The 19,990-nt window shown below is 31.5% G+C and overlaps 2 protein-coding genes across 2 annotated transcripts in view; both read right to left on the reverse strand.

The window, feature by feature from the left end:
* Positions 1 to 3: 3 nt before the first annotated feature.
* On the reverse strand, positions 4 to 16,147 carry LOC145326612 (uncharacterized). Its single transcript, XM_080169982.1, has 13 exons — positions 15,992 to 16,147; positions 15,582 to 15,663; positions 15,192 to 15,352; positions 14,613 to 14,738; positions 12,477 to 12,558; positions 11,988 to 12,293; positions 11,834 to 11,885; positions 10,898 to 11,127; positions 10,089 to 10,636; positions 1,541 to 1,581; positions 1,080 to 1,131; positions 668 to 716; positions 4 to 7 (listed from the first exon to the last, which is right to left on the reverse strand). The coding sequence occupies exons 1-13, from the start codon at positions 16,068 to 16,070 to the stop codon at positions 4 to 6; spliced, it is 1,812 nt and encodes a 603-aa protein (XP_080026108.1). The 5' UTR covers positions 16,071 to 16,147.
* Positions 16,148 to 16,443: 296 nt separating this feature from the next.
* LOC145326613 (rho GTPase-activating protein 26-like) overlaps positions 16,444 to 19,990 on the reverse strand; it is a 51,548-nt gene continuing 48,001 nt past the window's right edge. The window contains exons 25-28 of the mRNA XM_080169983.1: positions 18,428 to 18,479; positions 17,372 to 17,419; positions 16,946 to 17,059; positions 16,444 to 16,653 (exon numbers count right to left, since the gene is read on the reverse strand). Of these exons, the coding sequence (XP_080026109.1) occupies positions 16,444 to 16,653; positions 16,946 to 17,059; positions 17,372 to 17,419; positions 18,428 to 18,479 (424 nt within the window). The remainder of the gene's footprint in view (positions 16,654 to 16,945; positions 17,060 to 17,371; positions 17,420 to 18,427; positions 18,480 to 19,990) is intronic.

A 19,990-nucleotide genomic window follows, 5' to 3' on the forward strand; every position in this document is an offset into this window, starting at 1 on the left:
TCATTACCTGAATAATTATCAAATTAATCAAGTTTAAATCACTCTAAATTGGTCATACTAATTAACAAGAGGCTACGCTAGAGGTGGAATTGGGGAAGGTGAATTTAACCTCTACATCTTTTTAGTTGAAAAAGAAAAGTAAAAAATATCCTAGTAGGAGGAGATTTTTTTAAGCAGAACCATATTGGTTCAGAGTTCCTTCTGCACTGACAGATTCTTTTAGTTTTATAAAAGGATTATCTAGTTTGTATTTAGGTAAAACTTTTTAATTTAGAAAGACTGCTTATGTTCTGCTTCTAATAAACACTAAGAAAATAGGTTTATTTTTTTAATGATTGGACAATCAAAATTCATACCGTATTTGCATCGTTAAGCGCTCCTGCAAAGTCTCCTTTTAATACTCGAGATTTACCCCTAAAAAGTTGAATGTTTAGGACACTAGCATCGCTTCTTATTAAATCTGTAGCCTGCTTATGGACAAGTAACCTGAATCTAATTACATGTAAAATACAATAGTAACAAACAGTAGGTTGATTTAATTTGATAAATATTAAAAATAAGTAATAAACAATATTAAGCACTTTTTTACGTCTTGCTTGGTGATAAAAACATTAATTTTTAAATTTTCCTATAAAGATTTGTTAGCTACAATCTTTTCTTAACTTACCTTTCAATCTGTGTATCCAAATCCATATCTTCTTTCAAACATTCATTTCCTGTAAATGTATATATTTTTTTAAGTCTTTTAAAATGCACTATTTCATCAGCTGCCACAGCCGAGAATCTAAAGCCAGCTGTAATATATAAACAGTTGCCTAAAGTAACATAAACAGCTGTTTGTCAACTTTATTTTTGATAATTTACAATCGCAGCAAAACAAGTTTCTAAAGTTTTTTGAATTTCAGCCATTTTTACAAGTTTAATTCCTATTTTGAACTTTTAGCAGTAATTTGTAGTATATTGTTGGCAAAGGTATTGTATTGTCCTAAAACGGGCAACTCAAACTTGATTTAAATACTATGAACCATAACAAAACATAACACCTAATATAAATAAACCAAAATGTTAAATTGCCCTACCTACTTTCATAGCTCTGTCAAGATAGGTGCAAGCTAATTCTGGCTTTTTCAACTAAATAGAAATTGTTGGTAATATCTAAGAAATTGTTTGTTTGTAACTACAGTACATATAAAGGTTGAAAATCTAGAAAAGTTTACATAAAGTTTTTTGCGAAGTTTTACAAATGTCTTTAGATGGTTTTAGGCAATTTTCCTGACCTCCTATGCTTCGCCTCTAGAGGCTATGGGCGAAGAAACTAGTCCTGTTTTATAAAGTAGTAATGTTTTTTTGTCAGTACATTAAGATATCGATAATTATTGAACCGATTGAGTTCTCCATTTTATAAAAGGCTATTTATATTTCTGTCCTAGGTTGGATTTAGGAATTTTCTCCCGTTCCAAACTCCTTAAATACAGAGCAACTAAATCCTAGGGACGCATCCGCTAGTAGAGATATATAAAGATAAAATTTAAACATTTACCCTCATTTCTCTATCAGCTTGTTCTCTGAGTAGTAAATAATCTGATGAAAAACATATTTTTAATCAAAATTGGTCACAAAGGTCAACTTTTGGTCAATTTGACTGAATTTAAATATCAAGATCGGCGTTGCTACAAAAGACCAACACCTACAATAGACCAACTCTACAAAAGACCAACACCTACAAAAGACCAACACCTACAAAAGACCAACTCTACAAAAGATCGACACCTACAAAAGACCAACTCTACAAAAGACCAACACCTGCAAAAGACCAACACCTGCAAAAGACCAACACCTGCAAAAGACTAACACCTACATAAGACCAACACCTACAAAAGACCAACACCTCTCTTGTAGCAACGCCTCAAGATCAGGCTTCTATTCAAATTTTATATGATTATAGGACTATTTTACACCCTCTAATAAATACTTTTTTAGCTTCTTTAGTCAAGTTAACACTATGTAATTTGTGAAAAGAAAAAAAAGGGGACAGCAGAAAGTGTCATGTGTAACAAAATAAAATATGTCTAAAAAGAAAGGAGAGGAAACCCTTAAAAATGAGATGGGTAATTTCTATTATTTTCTTTCCGATATCCAAGAAAAAAGTTTGCAGAGTTTAATTTTATACAAAATTAGGAATATAAATTATGCAAAATATACTTACCATAAAAGCTGCACTCTGCCTTTGAATTTTCTGCAGTCCTTCGAGATTTCCGTCGTTTTACTATTGATGCAATCAGGTCTTTTGGTCCCTATGGGTAAAATTATTAATTACAGCAGCTGCTTCTGCGTTTTTAAAAGAATAATAATATTTCTCGTATTCATTCGAATCCGGTGGATAGGAACCGGTTCTCATCCATACGAAAAAACTATGTCTAGCATCGAATTATATCCAGCTCTCTACGAATATAAAAATATACAATCATAAGATTGAAACCAGTTTTTTTAGCCGGTGCCTTCGGCACCTCGGGGCTAAAAAAGAACACAGTAATAGTGTCTGACTGATTATGACGTAACAAAAAAAAATAGCCAATGAGAGGCCGTTATTGACCAATGGTAAAATTTATAGTGGCCTCTCATTGGCTAATTTTTTTTGTTACGTCATAATCAGTCAGACACTATTACTGTGTTCCTAAAAAAACTGGTTTTAATCTCATAATTGTACATTTTATATCCGCGGAAAGCCGTTTATAATACGATGCGAGAAATAAATATTATGGCAATATAACGTATATGGTTTACAATAATCAAAAAATATGAAATAAAAGTTGTTACCCCTCCATTTAGAATTGCTCTATTTTTGTCAACAAAAATATCTTCCTGAAAATAATTTAAATAATCTGCAAAACTAAGACGAACCCCAAACTGTCTCAGTTTTGAGCAAGACGATTCCAGTTACGTCATATACGTTTCGGGAAAAAAAAGGGAAGGGGGGAAGAAAATCTCTTCAAAAGAGATGGGAGAAAAGGGAAAAGATGTTCTTCCCCCCTTCCCTTTTTATATGACGTCACAGGAATCGTCTTGCTCAAAACTAGGACAGTTTGAGGTTCGTCCAAAACTGATTTTATATAAGTACATTTTCCTTTAGATAACTACAATTTTGTAGATATGCATAAAATAAGACTTTTTTTTATAAATGACTAGCGGTTAATTTATCATAACAAAGCAAAACCATATGGTCATGTACGAAGCTTTCCCGAAAACCTTAAATCATATTTTTACACAAGAGCTATTTATTTCTTTAACAATTATGTTCAATTTTACCGCACTGAATGGACTTTCATGCTTCTGCCTTTTTAATCTTATTCTTTCACGTTCTTTTATATCTAAATAGATTTATATTTCCAGTATTGCTTTGAAACCATCCGCTGGATTAGAACCGGTTCTAACCTATACTGCAAGTCATGTATCGTATCGTATTTCAGACAATTTCTTATGATTGAAAAAATTATGATATTAACACCAGTTTGTTAGATCGGGCCTTCAGACCCTCGAGGCTAAAAAACTGAAATTAATCTTATATTTTTTTAGATTAACTATCCACGGATAGCTGTCCATATCACTATTCATGTTGATTTGTATTTTTAATTATGTAATGTAAAAGGTATAACATATAATGACAAAAGAAAAACTGATTAAAATCAAATAATTCAATTATCTTGTTTTCTGTAAGGGCAATGTTATGATAATCAATGTTAATGAACAGTGTCAAACTACATTTTATTTGCATTACTTTTGTCTACAACTGTTGCAGAAATCTTATGTATTATATATTTCTAACACCTTTAGTTATGTCATGGACAATCCAAAATTGCATGTTAGCATCATAACAAAGAGTTAAATTTTACCTGCTTGAATAATTCTAAACTGTTTGTTTGTCAAAGCAAATGCTGATCCTCCAATAAATAACAAGGATGATTACATACAATAGTAGAGAAGAAAATAGTCAAATATTCAAAATAAAAGAGAGCTAAAGTGACACAAGTAGATAGCATAGAAACAAGGATGAAAACATCTAAAAGTTGTGAATAAAGGATAAATAAAAAACTTTTACTGAATTATTAAGTAAACAGATTTACTGAAAAAGTAAGTTATAAAGTAAATGAACATTAGTCAAAAGAATTTTGTTAAGAAATTGCAGAATCCGATTTCATCACGAAAAGAATCAGCTTTGTAATTTAAGTAGGAGCCGAGAAAATCTGCCAGAAAAATAGCTTTGCTACTAAAAAGTAAAGGAAAAGTTTGAAGGAAATTTACACCTGACTTGTTCAGAGGATTCTCTTTTGTTTAAAAACAAGGACAAATGTTTTCATAGAGAACACAAATAAATACCTTGGCCAGGAATTCTTGTCTTGTCCCTAGAACCTAAATCAAGGACGATCATTCTAAAGACTTGAAAAGCTTACAAGAAAACTTATTAAAAAGATTGTCCTCTTTGATCATAGATTTTATATAAACAATTCTAAGTAATAATAAATGCATTTACTAAAGAAAATTTTAAAATGTTCTTTCTCGTATTCATTTGAATCCGGTGGATAGGAACCGGTTCTCATGAATACGAAAAAACTATGTCTAGCATCGTATTATATCCAGTTTTCTACGAATATAGAAATGTACAATCATAAGATTAAAACTAGTTTTTTTAGCCGGTGCCTTCGGCACCACGGGGCTAAAAAATCTAGTTTTAATCTTATAATTGTACGTTCTATATCCGCGGAAAGCCGTTTAAAATACGATACGAGAAATAACTATACTTGTATTAATATAAAAGGTTAAATTTTTGTAAGGATTAATGGTTTAAATATAATTAATTCTTCATCTTTTGTGCAGTTACAATTGATAAAATGTATAATATATTTATATTTGCTAAAGGTGAAGAGGATAAACTAAGCTGATAGTTGCAAAATATAGGACTTATACCTATGTATACTTTTAAAAAAAATTAAATCAACATAAAAAGAAAACAATGAAGCATTAAAAGTGGTTATTTACGGTCCATATGCGACATGAGAAAATCGTCAAAAAAAACCTTAAAATCTTTTACCTCTGCTATTAAAGGTTTTAATACCAAGCGCGCTGGCATTCGATCCAGAACTTCGTCGGGAAACACTCAAATTATCTTAAACAAAGACAATTTGATCAAATCTTTTAAAATGGCTTAGGCTGTCCTTAGAGTTACCTAATTCCTGGTTCTTATGGGTAGCGCTTTTTAGGGAAGCTCAATAAATGTATTGGGTGGTTTTAAAATATATTCTTTACCGCTCTACCTTCCCCTGAGAGGATAGAGGCGAAGCAATTAGGCTAGAAACTCTATGGCTAGCTTAACAAATTTTATATGATTTCACCTAATAAATTTGACTAGTAGAAAGAATATTTTGATAAAAGAAATCAACACTGTATGTTTCAGAGAAAAAACTATAATACAGTAAATATATTTTTACTGTATTATAGTTTAAATTTACCTATAGTTTCCAAAAAGTTGCGTCCTTTCAAACGATTCCTTCCTTCCATCTTTTCTAAAAACAATTAAAAAACACTGACAACAAAAGCTTCCCTGGAAACATTTATAGCGACTGTTATTCAAGGAATCGTTATAAATGTCTTGAATAGATTTCTTCACTTTCCAAGAGAAAAAATAATAATAATTGGATCTGTGTTTGTTTTTGTAGTTAGATTCTTTTCAACACTTAAAACGTTTATTTTTTATTTCTAAAAAATGTGGTTGTAATTGGGCAAGGAAAGGGGGGGGGGGGCGATTCCCGGAGACTAGTGCCAAAGCCGAATGTATCCTAAAATATAAAGTAATACGTTTTTGTTTGTTTGAAGCTTTAAGATCTTGGTAAATTATGGCACCAATTGTTTTCGAGATAAATATCCCAGTGTGGTTTTAGGCTATTTTCCAGACTTTCCTCACCCTCCCCTTGAAACAGCAGCAACTAGTTAGAAACAAATCAATAAAGACAAATACTTCCAATACCAAAATTGTTTGGAAATATAAGAAGAAAATTATACTGTCAAACATTAAAAAGAAAAATACTTTTGTTCCATTTTTGCATTCTGTTAAAGACAAACTTTAAAACATATGAAACAAAATAGATCATATACACATACCTATAGAGCAGCCTCGCTCCTAAAACCTAAATTCTTAATTAATTACTAAACAGTTGCTAAAAAGATCTTGACTGACTAATCTAAAATGACCTTCTGTTTGTAATAAAAATAATATGATCTAATATTCTGTTTGCATATTAGATCAAGACAAATAGATTGGTCATTAGCATAAAATGATCTGGGAATTGATAAAAATTAAAAAATATTTATTCTATTATATAAAGTAGTTTTTGAGTGTTTAGGTATCGTCCCTTTCGTAGCAAGGGGCGTTTCTTCGTATTTTTACAGAAGCCTTTCTCCTATTTCTAGCCCCTACGGGGCAATAACCTAACCTAACCTAAAATAACCTATCAAAGTCATTTTAAAATATGACGAATCGCCCCTTAAGGGGCATTGCCACGAAAGGGACTAAATTTTATATTCAAGGAATGGGATGGTTTTAGGTTATTTTTCTGTCAAATTCTTACCCCTTTTGAAATTAATATTTAGCTGCTAGTGGGAAGTCAGGAAGTATCAATCAAAAAGAAAAAAGATTTCAACAAAAAAACTATACAAATACAAATTTTATAGTTACAACTTTTTGTAGAAGAATTTTTCAAAGACCACTACTCTAGCAATCAAAATGAAATATTAGTAATTTTGGCTACCATCAAAATAGTTTTTCTTTGCCCTTTAGAAAACCAAATATCTGTAATTAATTACTATTAGTATTACATTCCATATATATTACATTTGGTATAAATTAAGTTTTTTTGAGATTTTGCTAATACTTTTTGCTTTGAAGGGAACTGTCAAAAAAAGGCGTATGATCCAAAGTTAATTCTAATACCTATTTTAAGTTATTGGAACTCTTACTGTTTCGCCCTTGGTGGCCATTAGGGGCCGTTTAAACAGAAGGCAGGTGTCGGTCTTAAATTTTATTTTCTGAGGGCGATTTCTCATGAGAGGGTTAGAGTACCGTCTCCTTATACCTTCCCGAGACCGTTAAGAAGCTCTGCAGTAAAGGAGAGCCATATAGGTAGTAGGTACAAGCACACACAGAAAGACATCCTCTTACTTTTATGTATATTAAAACTAAAGTTAATTCTGATATCTCGATCTAGTTATTACAATTGTAGAACATAAAGAGTAATAAAAATAAAGTCATACAATATAAAATAACCAATAATTTCCCTGTTTACTTTATTTACAACAAACAAATGCGCCCTTAGCAATAGGGAATATAATTTTTAAAAAATTTATTTATTTCCTATTGAGGGAGGGGCCATGGGACTGTAAATTACACCTTTAGACTAGGTTTATAACCTCGCTTTCTTATTCGTTGACTTAGAAAGTTGGTTCCAAACCATAAGTGTCCGTACTTCAATCAATAGTTTTAATGTAAAGAAGAGGTAGTTTTGATTAAAATCATCGGGAATACACAATAATTTATCGCCCATTATTTTATCCCTAAAGATCAATTTGCTTGAAAGATAGAGCTACCTTTCAAAATCAGTATTCAAAAAATCAGATGAATAGGATAATTTTAACATACAAATATTTGTTGTCATAAAAGTAAAAAATAATCTTGATTTAAATGGACGTACGGACTTTTTGGTAACGATTACAGAGTTGCTACGCTTTCTAATTCTTACCTAACTGTTACAGGAATCAGCATGCAAAGTTTGAAAACGATAGAACAATTCTAACCTGTGTAAATTAACAAAAAAATAACCGTTACAGACGTACGGACGAACCGAATCTAATTATAGAAAAGCTTCGCTTTTACAAAATCTAACATTTTAAACATTTATTATATAATTCATATTGTAACATTTAACAAAAATGATTTTTTAATTAACAAGGACAGTTATATCCACTAGTAGTATAAAGTATACATAGACTGGTAGTACACGGAGCTCTCTAGATTAGTTATCACAGATATAAAAAAATATATTTTATAAAGCAAATAGTAAATTTTTACCAGGGCTTGACAGCCGCCTGTCAGACGCGTATTTCCTCAAATGTAAACCTGATGGGATGTTATGAATTTTTTTTTTTTGAAAAGAGTGATTACCATATTAAGGATAGTTTCAGACTTCAAGCTGTGTTTTTTTTAAGTGTTAAAGATTAATTTTTCCAAGCTAAACATGCGGCTGAGGCGCGGCTCCCGAGCCCTAATTTTTACATAAACAATAGTTGTACCTTTATTAAAATCAAATTAAACAAAAGTCCTGAAAACCTTATTAAAAGAAATCAAATGAATGATCAAAATTTGCTTTATTGTAAAACATATTAAAAATCTCTTGAATTTTTTTCCTTCTTAAAAAGCATTATTTTGTGTTGTTTTAACATTAACAAAGCAATTAAGTTACAAATATAACTTTTAATAGTTATTAATCGCATCGTATTGTAGACATCTTTCCACGGATATTAAAAAGAAAAACTATAAGATTAAAACTATATTTGTTAGACCCGAGGGGCCGAAGGGCCGGTCTAGCAAATCTAGTATTGATTATGTGATTTATATTTTAATATTCGTTGAAAATTGCCAGTAATACAATATTATATACATAATTTTTTAGTATGGCTGAAAACCGATTCTAATTCAGCGGATAATATTCGGTTTCGAAGCCATACATGAAAGGTTTTTAAACACATTTAACACAAACAATATGCTTTTATAATTCTTAGGACAATTATAGATTTTTAAACATTTTTTACTTAAAACATTAAATTCATATAAACTTATAATGCTTTGTGACTCACCAAAAAATCAATTCAAACAACCATTCTGTTTTTTTTTCAATTAATATTAAGTTTATTAAGATTATATTGAAAACACCAATTACGTAATACGCCTTAGCATGATACGAACAATTATGTCAATAATTAGCGCAGATACAACAAGAAAACTAAATTAGTCAAAAGAACAGTAAACTATAAACAGTAAATAAACGTCCATGGTGGGGGGTAAAGAAGTGTTTACCCCCCTCAAAACTTTGACACCTCTCATTGCAATCCCCTAAAAATTCTTTTAAAATCAATAAGATTAGCCCCTAAAAACTTCAAAACGCCTAATTTGACACCTCTAAATATAAAAAGCTTGGACGTGCCTGGTATAAAATAGCTATACCTAAAATTGTATTCTAAGCTTTTTTCAATGTTTATCTTTTTACAGACATACTTTAATTATAGAGCAGCTGCTTCTATAAACCAAAATGCAGATTACTTTTTAAAAAAACGTTTGAAGCATCTTGAAGCATTACATTAACATTAAACATAAAACCGGGATACATAATTTTTAAAATTTTAACTTTTTGTAGGAATATGGGATAAGGCATCGATGAAAATTATTTTTACGCCTATTTTTACGTAAGTTAAAGATGTCAACATTTTCTTTTTATGTCAGCCATGATACATATTAGCAAAAAATAAAGGGTAAAAAATGATTTTCTTCGGAGCACTATCCCTACTTTCTCTGAATATATATTTTAACGAGTAACAAATATGAATGTCTTAAACATTTGATGCCGGACTAGAGTTCAGCAAATTTTTCAAGGAAGCTCGGCCTGAAATCAAACAAAATTTTATTTCAATCATCATTTGAGAAAAATAGTTGTACACCCGAAATTATGACAAATAAAATTATCCTTTCCCTTCGTTGTAATGTGTGGTAAAGTTTGGACACTGCTAGCTTGTACAAACATACCAAATCTAATAAAAGTTCCCACAGTTTGCAAGCTAACGAATAAGGTAACGTATATATACAAGTTTGGGTATCAATTTACACCCCCACCCTTCTGGAAATCAAAGAAAACGACTGTAGAATAAGCTTGGTTAGGTTTGGAGAGTTTAATTATGGTTTGAAGATGAGCAAAAAAAACTAAAAAATAGTGTGTTCTTTCGGTACAAATAGACAGTCAGACATCTTGTTACTTTTATATAAGCTTTACCTAATGTAAATGAAGAAGTAAGATCAGAACTCCTACCATCCGACCAATCTCCCTCTCCTCTGTCATCTCTAACAGGACTTGTGACGTCACGAGAATTCGTTGATTTATCCGAATCAGCTGATAACTGGGAAAGAAATTGTTTCGTAGATTTTCTTGTTTTCAAACTACTGGGGCGTGCCGGTTTGGTTTGGCTGTTTTTTACCGCGTTTTCTAGGTCGTGAATGTTTTGTTCAATTTCGTCATTCTCGTAAGGACCACTTGCGCGTAGATCTTTACGGGTAGGACTATCTCGTAGAAGCTCAAGTAGGTTCAGTTTATCCTCAATTGTCATATTGTCTTGTTTGGCCAGCCTGCTTTTATCATCGTTGTGCGAATTATAGGTAGTATTATCATGCTTTTTACCATATTTTGAAGAATAATAGTCCACGGGGTCGTAATGTGGGTTGGGTGAGTTGTCCATGTCTCTGTGGTAGCCTCCAGAACTTGGATCCTGCAGCCGTGGCGAGTCTGTGTTCTCATACCTGGATACACTGGCTTCCGAACTCTCACTAAAATAATTATAATTAGAAGCACAACTACTATATATGTCAATAAATTAATCATGTAGTTAATTTTTTATACAAATAGATATTTCATTTATCTTTTTTTAAATGTTAAAAGGATAAATATATTAATCTTAAGAAATATAAGATTTTTCCATATGCGAAACAATAAAAAGGTAAACGAAAGAGTGTTTTTGGAAATATTTCCAATTTACCAAAGGTTGATTCTCCAAGATAAGAATTAGGATATTCCTAGGTGTTTTATACCTGAGGCTTAGACTGGCAAGAGACGAAGTATCCTCAGACTGATTATACTTGCCCACTCCATGGCCAAGCCTATCCAAACTGGGGGAGGCTGTTTGGCCCCGCTCCCCCCGAGGGGTGGGTGAATTGGCCTTGCTCCTTCCCCCTTCCGTGTTGGTGGACAGGGTTCTCCTTCGCTCCATGTGAGGGGAGGGGGATAACAGAACTCCTGAGTCTTGAGAATTGTTTCTTTTCTGAAATAAGATTTTAATTAAAATAAAAAATAAACTTTTTAAGGCGAATTTTCTGCTTAACTTTTTTAGAAAAACTTTTTTGCCTCCCTATTGACCTCACTTTTTCTTTAAAGTAATGGTACTTGTTAAATAACAAGGATGAAACATCCATAAAAGTAAAGCACTGAAACGGTAGGACGAACGGACATTAACACTTATATAGTGTCAAAACTTAATAATCAGAATATAAATGTATAAGAGTCGAAACAAAATTGTAAGTAAATTTGTTGAAATACTGCTTGATACAGGATAATGTTTATAGACATACTTACATTTTAAGGACTTGATTATAGAGTTGCTTCGCTTATAACATTATACTTTGTTGTCCCAGGAATCAACATACCAAAAATCTTATCAATCGGATGATTAGATCACATAGAAATTTGTTGTTAAATTAGTAAAAAAAAGCAACATGTTTAAAATGGACGTACGGACATTCTTGTAATGATTATAGAGTTGCTGCGCTTTCTAAATCGTACCTAACTACTAAAGGAATCACCTTTAAAGTTTGAAATCGATAGGACAATTCTAACATGCCCAAATTAACGGAAAAAAGCTATCTCTCTGTGGCGGACGTACATACGGAAGGCCGGACGTACGGACGGACGGACCAACCCTAATTATAGAAAAGCTTCGCTTTTAAAAAGAAATTAAAAATATTACTTACATGCTTGTCAGCTTTAGTGCTCAAGTAGTTAATGCTGTGCTCTGATGCTCTTCTAAAAAAAATAAAAATGCTGTAAAACAATTTCAAATATTTGCAAGAAAAAAAATTTTCCTATGTATTGTCTTTCTTAATTCAAACAAAAATTTGCATTTACCTGTGATATGAGCCAGGCCCGTGATTGTGATTGGTTGTGTAGCTACCAATCACCTGCAGTTTAGGCAATTCTCCCGCGTTTTCTGTCGACGAGGACGACATTGTGGTCATGTGACTGTCGGCCGCCATGACACCTCCCCTCTCTTCTGAGCTAGCCTTGCTGTAGCTCACAGTTGGTAGGGGGGAGGAGGGTTCTTCGTGGAGGGGAAATTGTGAAGGTGGGTGGGAACAGCTCGGGGAGATCATACCTGGAAGCTTCGGCAATGGCGGCTTTCGGGTTACGTCCTGTTTTAAGCTCTTTTGGGATCTAAAATTAATATTGAAATTATATTGGTGCTTTCAAAAGAGGAAAAAAATATATAATTTTATAAGAGAAATAGACAATAGATAAAAAAAAATGAAAAAGGAGAGAGAGAAAAAAAAGTTGTTAGGAATATTGTATATCTAAAAGAAGCATATTTTGAGACAAAATTACTTTTAAAAAGTTAACCTGGAAGCATTTGTGGTAGATGACCTTCTTAGTGAGGATGTTAAGGATCCGGGAGATACAACTGGAAGGTCAGAGGCCAAACCTATGATGATAGATTAACATGAAAATTCTAAATGCTGTAAAACTATCTAAGGATAACTAACCAAAATAAACATTTTCTAAAGGGATAGTTGCACTAAATGGATTTAAACTTATCACGGTTGGACCCTCAGATGTCAAAACTTTATTTTAGTGTTTGGCCAAAATGACTTTGCAATTGTATCTGTAAGTACGTCTAATAACACCCTTTGCTATTTTTAAAATCCTAGAAAATTTTTTTTGCAAGAAAATTGCATAAATTCGCAACCTTTTTTAGAACCACTACATAACTCGAGTTTTAAAACTTTTTATATAAAATCCTTTTTACAAAAAATATCAATAATTACTTAAAATTAAACCTGAAAGAAAAAAAATCTCATTACACGTGTTAATTTGCATGTTTTAGGTCTTTTTTTGAGGAAAGTATAACTTCCACATTTTTGACAATAATTATATTTTTTTAACATTTCAAAGTAAAATATAATAAAACTTAAACGATTTTTCTTGAATTATCAGTTGAAAATTTCATCAAACATGCAATTTAAGTGATGAAAATTTAATAAAATCATTTTTTGAATGTTTAGAATTACCAATTTTCTACATTTAAAACAAAATGTTAACAAAATTTAAAAACATTTTAACATATAACTTCAAAAATCAATAACATTTTATAAAAAGATGTTTCAAAAAATAAATCATTAAAAGGTATTAAAATGCATTTCAAATTACTTAAAATTAAAACGAGAACATCTTTTTACAATGTATTCTGTGTAATAGAGTTTAAATGACATGATTAGTGAATGAAATATTTCCTAAACTCATTAAGCCTTTTTGTGACTATATTAAAAATAATTTATTTTGTTTTATATAGTGTTTTTTTATTCAAATATTTGACAAAATTTTCCCTACGTCAATAAAATAAAGTCAGTTTTTTACTGTTTCCAGGTTTTTCTTTATAATTATAACAATTAAATATAATATAAATCTTCATTATCTTTTATTTGAATTATCATACACATTAAAATGTAAAGTATAAGCTAGAATAGCACTTTTTTTAACGAATATTTTAATGACATTATATCAAAATAATTCCTCTTAAATATCACACAACATATGATTGGGAAGTATAGCCATTTCTTGGAGGTATAATATTTACAAAAATACCATTAATTCTGTTTTTATCAGAAGTTAAAAAAATTGAACAATTCTAAAACAATGGTTGGCTGTCTAGATATTGAGTACACTAAGACTACGGCTCTGTTCTATTGAAATAACGTTGCAAAAAGAGGGGTTCTGAAAGTAATCTACCTAATTATTTTTAAAGAACCAACAAGTACTGTCAGTATCTTTTTTCTTGTAATCTAGCAGACAATCAAATCATAACACAATTTTCATGATAAAATATTCAGGTTTCTACTTCACATTTTAAAAAATATACTGATCAATAAAATGTTCAAAATTTTACTTTGTACTAATTGAAAAAATATGTTGTAATTCTTATTTTAAAGTTACATTTTTATCCCTGACAAAATCATAGACGACTTTTAAAGGCATCTTATCTAAACTTTTTGAAGAAAAACTTAAAAACTTTAATTAAGTATTAAAACTATTTTCTTCGATTTTTCTGAAGTTATTATCGCATTCTATGGGTTTTTTATTATCATTTACTTATATCGAAAGTGCCAAACATTGTACCCTAACTTATTCATTTAATAAAAAACCAAGCGTGTTATATTTAGCCAACTGATTATTTTTTCCTGTTCAATGGTTTAATCTAAATTTATAGAGGGGTTATATTTTTCAATAATTTATATTTTCTACTATGTGGTTTTAAAAATATCAAGACTTGAAAATCGTATTCTTGTGATACATGCAATTTTTATGGCTGTCTTATTTTCACAAAAAACAGCATGACAACTATTTTTGGGGTGCCTAATTGTTTTTTTATTTATTGTAATACATAATTAATATTATATATGGTAGATGGTATGCTTGTAACTTATGCGTTAAATCATTTTTCTGAAATGCGCTTCATGCAACTATCCCTTTCCAACTGACCTAGCATCAACTCGACACTGGAAGTGAGGTCAGCATGCGAGCTCGTCATAGAGGTTGACAGTGACATCTTCATGGGGGCAACTATCTTCTCCAGCTGGTAAGACTTCGATCTTGGCCGGTCTTGACCTGCAAGTATAAAAAGAGTTACATTCAAAAAGATGTAAGAGACGGGTTTTTTAACACTCACAATGCATTTTTAAAAAAAAATAGGTAAGTCTGAAAAGACGACCAAGCTTAAATTTTTGGGAGATGGATAAAATCGTGTTTATTTTTTTGTGGGGGGGGGGGACGAAATCACTAATTTACATTCCCCCCTTGGAGATCCTTGGATTAAAATCCCCACAAAAAAATAAATCTTTAATTAATATGTTTACATTCCACTTGCATGTAGTTTCATCCACTAAGTACAAACAGGCAAGCGATTTACTTTTATTTATTCATTCCTTTTAATATTTATTTTTAACATTACATCGGAAACATACTGATTTAGACATAAATACAAATAGACAGATCATCGGGAAGCTATACCTCATAGAACACGCAATAAGTTTTTAAAAATATTAAATTAAATTTCATTACCAAGAGCAGTTTCTTCGTCAGTAACCGATTCTTGAATGGTTGGACTCTGATGTCGTATTCCCAGCTTCCCGCCAATTTTTTCAGAGTCTGTGATTGGTCGGTTTGTGGTGGAAACAGCTGATGACGTCATTATTTCAGGTAGAGAATTTACAAACAGCTCACTATAAAAATAAGTTTTCATTATGTTTTTTTAAAGAAATAGAAATCAAAAGAAATTAAAATTTAAAAAAATTAATTTCATACAGCACTATTCAAATATCATTATTTAATTTTTTCAGCTGTCTATATATTTTATCAGCAAAACTCTTTCACCAAGCCTTATCTAAGAGACTTACGTACTCGCATGTTCACTTAATTACAGGGTAGCTCCGCTACTTTAAATTCCCTTACCTTAGAGATTGAGCTCTTTTACACTTGTGTGGATGTGCCTCTTTCTCATTCCATGTATTTGTACTAACTGGCGTGTCTCCGTCTGAATAAAGTAAAATATATCCAATACAAGCAGATCAATAATAAGTTGGTAATTTTTTAAAGTTAAGAAAATAAACATGAATTAAAAAGAAAATATTTTGACAATAATTAAATAAAATGATTATCTGTAATAAATTCTGCAATATGTAGCTAAAAAGGACTAGTTAGTGAACTTTTTCTTATATGGGTCAGGTAAACTTTTTGCAATATGAAAACAACTTGGACTATTTTTAAAAAAAAGTATAGGTACACTATAAAGCCTTCCTTTAGGTTACATAATCATTGGAGCCCATCTTAATGAACATATTTAAGAATTGATTGTTATTTACCTTGAAACTTGTGTGTAGAACCAGGACTGTTGCTTTGACTAGCTTTAGAAGAATTTAGGGACCTCCAGGAGGTCGTCATGTGGGACTGCAGGCCTGTACTGCTGCCAGAGGTCTCTGATAAGCCCCGTACCTGGAAAGATAGAATGATAAATAAATATTTGTATGGATAGATAGTTAGATAGAGACCTCCAGGAGGTCGTCATGTGGGACTGCAGGCCTGTACTGCTGCCAGAAGTCTCTGATAAGCCCCGTGCCTGGAGAGATAGAATGATAAATAAATATTTGTATGGATAGATAGTTAGATAGAGACCTCCAGGAGGTTGTCATGTGGGACTGCAGGCATGAACTGCTACCAGAAGTCTCTGATAGACCCCGTACCTGGAGAGATAGAAAGATATATAAATATTTGTATGGATATATAGTTAGAACCAGGACTGTTGCTTTGACTAGCTTTAGAAGAATTTAGGGACCTCCAGGAGGTCGTCATGTGGGACTGCAGGCCTGTACTGCTGCCAGAAGTCTCTGATAAGCCCCGTACCTGGAGAGATAGAATGATAAATAAATATTTGTATGGATAGATAGTTAGAAAGAGACCACCAGGAGGTTGTCATGTGGGACTGCAGGCCTGTACTGCTGCCAGAAGTCTCTGATAAGCCCCGTACCTGAAGAGATTAAAAGATAAATAAACATTTGTATAGATAGATAGGTAGATAGAGACCTCCAGGAGCTTGTCATGTGGGACTGAAGGCATGTACTGCTACCAGAAGTCTCTGATAGACCCCGTACCTGGAGAGATAGAAAGATAAATAAACATTTATATGGATAGATAGGTAGATAGAAACCTCCATGAGGTTGTCATGTGGTGCTGCAGGCCAGTACTGCTGCCAGAAGTGAAAAACCCCTTACCTGGATAGATAGATATATAAATAAAAAAACAAGAATATATCTCATTACCTGTAAATGGGTGGAGCTACCACTAGTTTCAGAGCCCCTAGCCTGCAGATTAGGTGAACAGCTGCTTGACTCAGAAATGGGCGTGGCCGTTCCTCCATCTACTTCAGTCTCCGCCTTAAAATAAAAAGTATCATTGCTTATTTTAGAATGAATAAAATCATGAGACTTAGTGATTTTCAAATATAAAATAAACATTGAAATACGTATTTTATCTTTCTTAAATACCTATTTTTTAGGGTTAACCTAACCTTCTTACAAATAGACCATACAACCATTTACCGGAGTTACATTAAAACTTTCATATGCAAATTAATGAAGTCTTTTCTTAAAATAGAATTAATTTGTATATTGCTTAAAGTTATAGAGAAATAAAGACCCTATATTTAACTTAGCTTTGCTACAACAGGACATGCTGAAAAATATTACCTGGTCAGAAAAAAAGTATTCAGCTTGGTCTATCAAAATTTCTATAACCTAAAAAATAATGATTATTTAAATTCAATATTTTTTTGTGACAAATAATCACGAAACCTTTACATGAAATTCTGAACACAGTAATAGTGTCTGACTGATTATGACGTAACAAAAAAAATTAGCCAATGAGAGGCAACTATAAATTTTAACATTGGTCAATAACGGCCTCTCATTGGCTAATTTTTTTTGTTACGTCATAATCAGTCAGACACTATTACTGTGTTCGAAATTCTTAATGAAGACAATTTGCAGTATATCAAAATAGATAGAGCATATAAAAAAAAATACTTACTAAGCTGAAATATGTTGAAAATTAATTACAATGTTACTACGAAGCTCTTTATAGTGCCTATACAAAATGACGTCATTCAATACAAATGATAGACCAATACACAGACTAAATTACCAATGACAGGCCAGAATATCTTTTAATTGACGAATGGTAGGCCAGTTTGACGTCATTCTTTATAGGCACTATAAAAAGCTTCTGTTACTAATTCTATGCTACGGTTGCGATTGAGGATTATTGACTTACAACCAGCTGAACAAGAATATCAGCTGTGGCTGGTTAGATATAGCTGCAGCTGAAGAGGTGGGTATTAAAGAAAGAATATTTACTTATTGTATCGTAAGCTTTCCGCGAATAGTAAAATGAAAATTGTTAGGATTAATTCTAGTTTTGTTTGCCCCAAGGAAACGTAGGTCTGGGTCAACAAACTAGAATTATTGTCTGTAATACGATACAATACATGATTGTTCAGTATGTTGGAGAACCGGTTCTAATCCAGCAGATATTAATCGGTTGCGAAGACATACTGGAATAGTTATTTATTGCATAATATTATAAACAGCTTTCCGCAGATATAAAAATGTAAGATAAAACCAGCATTTTATTCGTAGAGAGCTTGATATAATACGATGCTATACATAATTTTTCAATATGGCTTAGAACTGATTATAATACAGCGGGTTTTAATCGGTTTCGTAGCAATCCTGGAAAATAAATACCTGGTTTCTAAACTTGATGTCAACAATGGAGGCACATGTTTCTTCTCGTGGCCTGAACAAAAAAAGTATTATTTAATTTTAAAATCTAACAAAGTCAGGGATGTAAAGGGATGAGACAACGAAAGATAAATTATATACACCCTTTTAAAACAAAATTATCACTTCGACAAATAAAATTATTGGTTGAAGGTTTTGGGCATTGGTAGTTTGTATCAACCAATCATTATTGGGTAAAAAAGTATTTATGGTTTTAAGCTGATGAATGAGAGAACGTTTTTATAAAGCAAATATATTTTACAGTTAAATGTCACCTTTCCTCTCTTTAAAGTAAAATACATTCTTTTAATTTCTATACTTATAAAGCATCTCTTTAATTTAATTAAAATTTCTATTTAAAGCCATAAAATATCAAATTAATAAAGTAATTCTAAGGTACTTAAGGGTTTCTAGCAAAAGCAATTAGCTTTTACAAAACCTTTTCAATTCTTTTCTTATAAAATAGAAATTAAATTTAAAGTTCAATAGGTTAAAATCTTAAATTCAATTACATATATCAAATGGAGATACAGCAAGTGTCATGTGTGACGTCATAAAAATACGCCTAAACAGGAAGATGAGAGGAGAAGTTAGAATGGAAACCTCTAAAAAAGAGAAGGATTTAGATATATTTTTATGACGTTAAACATGACACTTTCCATATCTCCATATTAAATTTTAGGATCATGGAAAGAAAACAAAGTCATTCCTAATTAGGACAGAAGTCACTAGAAATTGATCTAAAGAAGGCTACTTATGTCCTTCATCTAACAAATTCTAACTTAAGGGAGGTGACTTATGTCCTTTGTCTGACAAATTCTTACATTAGGAAGGCTGTTTATGTCCTTCATCTTGCAAAACATAGCAAATTCTTGCAAAACATGGCAACTTCTTGCAAAACATAGCAAATTCTTGCAAAACATAGCAAATTCTTGCAAAACATAGCAAATTCTTGCAAAACATAGCAAATTCTTGGAAAACTTAGCTTTTCTGTCCTTCACATAGCTAATTCTTGCAAAACATAGCAAATTCTTACAAAACATAGCAAATTCTTGCAAAACATTGCAAATTCTTACAAAACATAGCAAATTCTTGCAAAACATAGCAAATTCTTACAAAACATAGCAAATTCTTGCAAAACATAGCAAATTCTTGCAAAACATAGCAAATTCTTGCAAAACATAGCAAATTCTTGGAAAACTTAGCTTTTCTGTCCTTCACATAGCTAATTCTTGCAAAACATAGCAAATTCTTACAAAACATAGCAAATTCTTGCAAAACATTGCAAATTCTTACAAAACATAGCAAATTCTTGCAAAACATAGCAAATTCTTACAAAACATAGCAAATTCTTAGAAAACTTAGCTTTTCTGTCCTTCACATAGCAAATTCTTGCAAAACATAGCAAATTCTTGCAAAACATAGCAAATTCTTGCAAAACATAGCAAATTCTTGCAAAACATAGCAAATTCTTGCAAAACATAGCAAATTTATGCAAAACATAGCAAATTCTTACAAAACATAGCA

This window comes from Acartia tonsa, chromosome 8 (genome assembly GCF_053477335.1).
Source record: "Acartia tonsa isolate MP-2025a chromosome 8, ASM5347733v1, whole genome shotgun sequence".
Lineage (NCBI taxonomy): Eukaryota > Metazoa > Arthropoda > Copepoda > Calanoida > Acartiidae > Acartia > Acartia tonsa.

What these genes read in the sequence shown, in the direction of transcription:
- LOC145326612 (XM_080169982.1), bottom strand. Translation starts at nt 16,070, where the DNA reads ATGACGACCTCCTGGAGGTCCCTAAATTCTTCTAAAGCTAGTCAAAGC. An exon ending in TGACGAAGAAACTGCTCTTG is followed by an intron (nt 14,739 to 15,191) that starts GTAATGAAATTT and finishes TTATACTTGCAG; the next exon opens with GTCAAGACCGGCCAAGATCG. An exon ending in AAGCTGATAGAGAAATGAGG is followed by an intron (nt 1,132 to 1,540) that starts GTAAATGTTTAA and finishes ATTTCTATTTAG; the next exon opens with TTGAAAAAGCCAGAATTAGC.